This window comes from Triticum urartu, chromosome 2A, assembly GCF_056163025.1.
Source record: "Triticum urartu cultivar PI428250 chromosome 2A, HENAU_Tu73, whole genome shotgun sequence".
Classification (NCBI taxonomy): Eukaryota; Viridiplantae; Streptophyta; class Magnoliopsida; order Poales; family Poaceae; genus Triticum; species Triticum urartu.
The window spans coordinates 487,299,895-487,308,028 of NC_141874.1; the positions used below are offsets into that span (position 1 = coordinate 487,299,895).

Consider the following 8,134-nt stretch of genomic DNA (forward strand, 5'->3'; position numbering starts at 1 on the left):
ACGCAACCACCAAAAGACGCGGAAGCACCATGGTAAATAGTACCAGACCTGTGTCTGTGACTGCTACTTTTCACGATCCAAGAAATCTGAGATCTCAGGGGTTTGGTACCCTGTCATACGTTTCACAAGAAAAGAAAAGTACCCTGTTCTATCTGGTTGGCTCATTTGCATTAGCAAATCTGTTCGTGCTAAGAGATGCTCCTCCAACTCATGGCCCCTACTGAAAAAAATTACTGAGCCCATCATAAGATCTTAAATCTTGCAAGAAGCATGGATTTAACTGAAATGATAATCACAAGAGAACACCACACGAACTCGAAATCCTCTGACCCATATGGTCCATCTCAGATGAAGGGTGGGGAGAAGCAGGCAAGCAGGATAATTTCCTTCCATGAAGAGGAAAGTCCATTCGATTCAAGGGAGATCCCAACAAAAGACGGGGTGGGAGAGAGAGAGAAAACAAGAGTTCTTCAATCGACACAATACATCGAAGGAGCAGTAAATAAACTCCCTTTCTTATGACATGTATATGATCTTTCCTTCTCTCTTCATCATCGGGCGTTCTTGATTCTCGAGCCCGATGCTTGGGCTGCGTCACTGGGTCGCGACGGTGCCGGATGAGGAGGATGGTGAGGCCGGGTGCCGCGGCACCGCGTTGGCCGCGGCCGGTGAAGGAGGCGAAGAAGGACGGCTTCCCTGGGCCTGGCCGTGGCCGTGGCCCTGGGAGTTGGTACGATGGAAACGGCACTTGAAGGACCCCGCGTGGGTGGCCGGCGCACAGACGCATTTGGAAGCGGGTCCGTGGCCTGCGCCGGACGGCGCCGACGCCGACCCGGGCCACCTCCTCCGCGTATTCTTGGGCGACGCGGCCTCGCCGGTCGGCGTGGTGCTGTTGCTGTGGTGGCCGTGGGCGTGGAACCTCCCCTCCTCCCCCGTGGTGTCCACGTAGTTGGAAGCCATTTCTGCCCCCTGTGTTTCCTGTTTCTGCATAGGCATTGAATTTAACGCTCGAGTAAATACATGATTCGTTCCGATTTCCAAATAACCCGAGATTTAGATCGAGGGTTCATTAGGAGTACTAATCAACAACCCAACAAGGAGGATGGTTGGTGGTAATCAGTTGCGTGTTAGCGCACATACAGGTGAAAATAACACTAGAAAGCAGCAGAAGAAGAACAGAAAGAACTTGAGATTAGCAGCAGAGTCACTCTACCTAGAAATCTGCAAGAGGGGAGGGAAGCAGAGCAGAGCAGCTGCCGGGGCGAGAGGAGGTGCCGAGAGCGGCAAACTGCGTTGCCCCGGCGAATACCCCTCGCTTTATACGGGCAAGGCCTGCCCGCGGGCAGCTGCCCGGGATTCCTCCCGGGCCCCGAAACCGTGGGCCCCGCCCACTGCCCCGACGGCCCCACCCACCGTCTCGGTCGGATTCGGATGGGAACGAGATCTCGCACGCAGGGACAAGCGAACGCCGGCGGTTGCGCATAATTCCGGGACACCTGTGGGCTCCCGTCACGATGAGCCAACGAGATTGGAGCGGCGCCGCCGCGCCAAATCCGGGGCGCCCACAGACTACTCCGTCGCGGCTAGAGCGCGCGCGCAGCAACCTACTGCCACTGGACTTTTTCTTTTTCTTTTTCTTTTTCTGCGTTAATGGATAGCACTCGACTCGAGTACTCGTGACGTCCTACCTACATACAGTACCCAGCATGGCAGCATCCATCGGTCATGGCGTGGGTGCGCGAGAGGCGTCTGCCCACTCGCCTCGAGTTCACGACACATGGGCGCGGCGGCAGGTATGCAGCGCGGCGCTACGTTTGCTATGCCACGTTAGGGGTCTGGACCGTGCCGACGCGCGCGGGTAGTCGGACGGAACACGGAACGGCGACGCATGGCAACGAGCAGCCCAACCACCCGAGGCCAAAGGAGCAAAACAAAAGGAACCGAGAGTCCGACACGGCGGAGCCGCCGACCGCCAAGGGTAAACGATTCTCCAGTTTCTCACCGGGCGTGCTACGGGCCTACAGCATGGTCGATCGATCGTGACATCCTGACATATATCAGTTTTTGAGGATGATTGGGCCGATCGTTATCACATCCTTGCGTGGTGGTGGCTCCAATTAGATCGGACACTTCTCTAGCACACCGCGCCTACTTCAAGTCGGCGCGTCGCTCGCTCACCTCGCAGCACGTCCGTCGCGCTCGCCCCGGCCCTGTTGGCTATACCTTCCACGCTACGGAATCTGACACGTGCCAGGCTCAGTACTAGACTTACGTGAGAGTATCACAGTAAGTATTCTTTTTTGACAGGAGGTTGAATCCCCGGCCTTTGCATCAGCGAGATGCATCTAATTGTTTTTGTTAATTACTCCTTCCATTCACAAACTACAAGATGTTTTTGTACTTTATACATATTGAAATGAGTAGCAAACGCACTAAAATGTGTCTATGTACATTAAATTTCGAAAAAAAGATAGAATATCTTATATTCGTGAACGGAGGGAGTATTAAGCAGCGTATAAATAAAAACAACCACTTAAAAAAAGATAAACATTCTTGTATCACCGTCGTCACGTCAGTTGGACAAGGATTTTCAGCCTGCTTGTTAAGACCAACCAATGAAAACCAACACAACAACAAATAGACAAGCCTTTAACAAGATAAAGGTACAATTTCGTCGATGCTGAGCAAAACCAATAATGGTAAGTGCAAGAGTTTTCATCAGAACATGAAACGGTGTTTAAGTCAACATCTTGTATCTGCAGTACTCCACGCCAGGCCAAAAAGGCAATAACAGATTGGTGGGGTGTCTTCACACCCTAGACCACCACCATGTTCGCCGGGAGGGTGCCAATGTCTCTGTGCATATCTGGCTGCTGCCACTCAACACCAGCGTGAGTTATACTGCAACATACACCATATTGTTGGAGTCACTGCGTCGGTGCTAGATGTCGGTGAGGAACCGCTGACGTGCCCCAAATTCACCAGCGCCAGACGCTGCTGCTGGTGCCACAAACCATCTCGTGCGATGGGCATTGCCTTCACACCAAAGGAAAATCTCCTTTGCGCCGCCAGCGAGTGACCACCATGCCACACGGAACCACCATTGTTGCGCATGCAGATACGCCAACGCACATGCAAATGTGTCGCCGCACCACTTGATCTCCTTGTTGCGGTTGCCGAGCCCCCCCCCACACACACACAATAACTAGCTGCAGCACCATCGCGCTACTAATGCCCAAGCCCTTGCATTACTCATATGAGGCGTCCAAGTTAACTAACATCAACACGGACGTCATCCTAGGTTGCCACTCACTGGCCGGTCAGATGAACACAAGGGATTGCTCCTCCACGAGCACCCGTCGAACCTCAACCGCGAGTGCCAAGATCCAGTTTACCATTGTCGTCCCATGATGCCTGGGGGTCCCACGGATTTGTCTCACATGGGTCGCGTCAGCCCCGTCTACGGGTGCGCACGGGCTCGCCGCCCATGAACTACAAATCCATGCCCCTCCCGAGGTGGCATGCAAATCTTTGTCAAGAACTAAGCCTACGAAAGCCTATCATCAGCGCTAGCGTGCCCGCCTCACTACCATGGGTAGTTCGAGGATGTCCGCGCCCGACAACCTACAACATCCAAAAGGAATCAGCACCGCCATCCTGCCCGGCAACAACACGGTGGTACGCCAATCCACGTTAAGGAACTACCTCAAGATCTAGATCCTTGTGAAGACTCTCACTAGCAAGACCATCACACTTGGGGTGAAAACCCTTTGACATCACCGACGATGTCAAGGCCAAGATCTACCCGGTGAGGAGCTACTTCCAGGGGCATGCCCCCCGTCACTTGCCTCCCATGGATGCCCGAGGACCCGCCAACGACCAGTCGATGGCGGGCGCGGCGATAGGACTGCTCAGACCTACAGTGGCCTAGACCTGCAACATCCAATCGTAGCCCAAGGCGCGCTGTCTCGCATGTGCGGCTTCCCTTGGAAGGCAAGTCGCATGCATGGTGGCTCACTGCGACATGGGTGCTACTTGGCAGGGCGTACAATAGTGACGGGCGCGAAGTCAACAAAGCTGCCCCGATGGGACATGCGTATGCTCCCGACTACGCGCCTCGTCGCCATGTGCCTCTCACAGTTACTATGTTAGGTACTCCACTATGCAACCACCTTATTTACTACTTTGTAGCCGATGTGGCAAACCCTTATGACTATAAAAGGAGGCCCAGACTACTTAGATCAGGGTTGGGCACTTAATAGTTCCAGGCTCCCAGCTAGTTCCCACACACTGCACCAACATCGTTTCCTAGCCCCAGCTACGGAAACCAACACTTGTGAACCTTGTTCACCATATCCAATGAGAAAGACAAGCAGGACCTAGGGTATTATGCTTCTTAGCAGCCGAAGTTGTGTAAAAATCTTCATGTCCTAGAGGTAGGATTCGTGCATCTCTTCGCCCCTCATCGAACCAAGAAAGGGTGCATCACTTATCCTTGGTGTTGTGTTTCACACACACGACAACCATCATCTCCTTCACCGCCTGACATCGTAGGTTGTCGAGGACAAACGTCGGCGACGGTGAACTCGCCACATGGTAGCCTATGGTGTCACTGTCAGTATTTTCCATGTGCATGGGGACGAACTTTGGGCTTGCGTGCAACATCTGTAGCGGCTACTTAGGGCAGAACCTCTCCCAACTCCACCAACTCTGCAAATTCAACTTCTCCAACCAGCTTCCCGCTTCACCTAGCGATAAAAAAATGTTTGGCAGCGACCTCAACTTCTCCCAACGCTGCAGCCCAGATGGGAGGCTACTGGCCTGTTGGGCGCTGGTTTGGGCCAGCTAGAGGCAGCACAGTTGGGGAGATGTCTATGCAAAGGCCGAAATAGAGGGTTAAACGGGCTGGGTTGCATGATGTGGAGATGCTGCTCCTTGCTTGGGCAAGCTTTCTCGGGCGTCAATGGCGTCGAAGGGAGCTCCTCCTTGCGATGGGCTCGCTGCTCCTGGCTGGCGGCGACATCTCAGGCATTAACAGGATGGGATCCAGAGGGAAAGAGCCTGAGATGGCCCGATCTGTCGGTGGAGGAGTGAATCTGACCAGCGATGGGGGTAGCGGGACGTGCCGGCGGGATCGGCGGTGCCGAGCCTTTCCTAGGGTTCGAGAGGGAGAGATGTTTCAGGGAGGGCTGCTGATTTGGGAGAGATGTGCAGTACCGATTCAGGAGGACTGGGTGGTTGGCTGAAGCCTTTTCCTAGATGGTGGCAAAATGGCTGTAAATACATGCAACTCTCACTTTTCCGTTTCCCAGAGCTCGGTTTCCCTAGCTTTGCTTTTTTGCACTACGACCTAGCTTAGCTTCGTGAATTCGGCTTTGTGGAGCTCAGGCATGTAGCGACCTGACCTCAAATGGTCAAGCCTCTGTGTTTCAGTGTCATCCCTGGATCGGCAATGCTGATACACACTGTACTCGAATGATTTATAACAGAGTGGCAATCACACGCTTATTACAACGAATGTCTCAAGAGAGAACTTATTACAATAAATATGGCTTAAGGCCATCTAATACGATAACAGTGGAAGACTTGGAAGATAAAGTGAGTCCATCAACTCCAACGACATAGCTGAGTGCATGACAAACGACCTATCGCACCCTTACTCGTCGTCTGAAAAGTCTGCAACATAATACGTTGCAGCCCGAAAACGGGTCAGCACATGGAATATGCTGGCAATATAACACAGTAGAGCAATGAACAGAATAATGCTATCACTACATGCATATATGGCTGGTGGAGGCTCTATGGTTATATGTTTTTGCGAAAAGCAAATTTTTCCCTACAACAAAGGAATAAATTTTATTTTAACTATCATGGTAGTTGAAACATCATTGAGAATGGTACCCCCATCTCAATCCCAATTAAAAATAATTATCAACCCAATAAATTAAATTAGAGTGATGAGATACAGTAGGATAATCCAAGTACTAGATACTCAAGATGTCCATAACCGGGGACACGGCTAACCATGATTAGTGTGTACACTCTGCAGAGGTTTGCACACTTTTCCCCACAAGACTCGATCTCCTCCGTTAGATTTCTCGCACTATACGGTGTTTGAGAAACGGATGACCGAGACACAGTCTTTCAGAAGCATTAACTCTTTACTTCGGGTGGACAGTTACACCTACTTTCCCTCTACATCTGCTAGCCCACCACTGAAAGAGGTCACACAACATACTCAACTATGCCAGAGCCCATAATGGCTTGTGGCTGCACACGGAAGTTTCTAGCATGAAAAATCTCATGATCCCTTTGAGCCTGTGTGGCGGACCGTAGGAGGATCACACGGTATATCCCCGGGATCTCCTAGGACAACACTGGTATATCCCCAGGTGCCCAAACAAGCAATCCACCCAGATGTGTATTAAAGTTGCCACCTTAAGTTGAACCATTAATTAACAATCTCACATCTGTCATGGATACACTCAAACCCAATCCACGTCTACGAGCATAACAATATAGGCGTAACGTAGAAGTAACTCCCAGGGTTTGATAATAAAACAGGTAATAGGTTCTACCACATCATCTACTTCCCAAACCCACATGTTAAGAGATCCTACTCATGCAATGTGTGAGGGTTGATACTAATGCATAAAAACTGGGAATGAAAAGAATATGATCAATGTGTTACTTGCCTTGCTGATGATCCGCAAAACTTAGAGACTCGTAGTAGCATGCTTCGCACTCCGGGTGTTCTATCACAAACAAACAATAGCATACATAAGCAATCAAGCAAAGATGCATGGGTAAAACTCAAATAAGAAGATCTAACTAGAAAGTTCAACTTAAGAACTCCGGTTTACAAAAAAATCAAATCAAACGGAGCAACGAAACTCAAACGGCAAAAGAAACAAGATCTGATTACTAATCTGGACTAAAGTCAAATTTTACAGTTTCAAAATCTTGTTCAAGTTGGTTAAACAGAAAGAGGGCTTCGATACGAAGATCCAGGCGCTTGAATCGCCTGATTCCGACAAACAAGCGAAAAGATAAACTAAAACAAAAATCGGATCAGAAATCACGATCGAAAATAATCATGAAAAAAACCCAAGAAAAAGAAAAACTGACGAACAGGCTAACGAACGAACGTTCGCTGTCTGTGACTAACGGGTGAACGACGTTCGTTGAAACGAACGAACGGACGAACGTCCGCAAAATAAACAAACCGACGGAAAGACCGATCTAACGAAATAAACCGGAAAATAAAAAACTAGGGTTTTAATCGAAGAAAACCGACCGATCAACGACGGTCAACGGCGACGAGATTGGGCGGTCGGTGGCGGCGGCGGCGGAGGCGGTGGCGCGCTAGGGTTTGGGCGCGGGGTGGGCTGGCGGCGGCGGTGGGCTGCGGGGCAGGGGGCCAGCTTATAAGGGGGGCGTGGGGAGGAGTCCGGGCCGGATACGGCCCGTAGGTCGGTTCCCTTTTTTTTTGAATAATTTCGACGCGCAGAAAAACAAAGAAAAAGAATACTAAACGGACTCCAAAAATCCCAAAATAAATTTCTCCGTCCTCTAAAATTATGCGGGACAAGGTGAACATTTATTTGGGCCTATAATGCAATTTTGAAAAACGCGTATTTTTCCTAATTCAAATAAAATAGCAATGGAATCCGAATAAAATCAAATATTTGATTTTAATATTTTTCCTCCAATATTTAATTTATTTTGGAGAAGTCATATTATCTCCGCTCATATATTTTAAGATGAAATATTTTCGGAGAGAAAAATAATAAAACAAATGATCCTCGTTTCGGTATTTGATAAAATTCAAATATGAAAACGGTGAAATCCCCAACTCTCTCTGAGGGTCCTTGAGTTACTTAGAATTTCGAGGATTGCGAAATGAAATGCAATAAAATATGATATGCAATGATGATCTAATGCATAACATTCCAAATTGAAAATTTGGGATGTTACAAACCTACCCCCTTAAGATGAATCTCACCCTCGAGATTCGGGTTGGCTAGAAAATAGGTGTCGGTGGTCTTTGCGCAGATCATCCTCTCGTTCCCAAGTGGCTTCATCCTCGGTATGGTGGCTCCACTGAACTTTGCAGAACTTGATAACCTTACTG

The 8,134-nt window shown here is 49.7% G+C and overlaps 1 protein-coding gene across 2 annotated transcripts; it reads right to left on the reverse strand.

The window, feature by feature from the left end:
* Positions 1-247: 247 nt before the first annotated feature.
* On the reverse strand, positions 248-1,517 carry LOC125537985 (uncharacterized). 2 transcript variants are annotated; one of them, XM_048701299.2, is made up of 2 exons: positions 1,214-1,517; positions 248-984 (listed from the first exon to the last, which is right to left on the reverse strand). In XM_048701299.2, exon 2 carries the CDS (start codon positions 958-960, stop codon positions 595-597), a length of 366 nt encoding a protein of 121 aa, XP_048557256.1. In that variant the 5' UTR covers positions 961-984; positions 1,214-1,517; the 3' UTR covers positions 248-594. The 2 variants fall into 2 exon arrangements, with proteins under 2 accessions (XP_048557256.1, XP_048557257.1); XM_048701300.2 differs by having other exon boundaries at positions 248-978; positions 1,214-1,359.
* Between the last annotated feature and the right edge of the window lie 6,617 nt (positions 1,518-8,134).

Excerpts from the sequence above, each read along its gene's own strand:
- LOC125537985 (XM_048701299.2), bottom strand. The coding sequence starts at position 960 with ATGGCTTCCAACTACGTGGACACCACGGGGGAGGAGGGGAGGTTCCAC.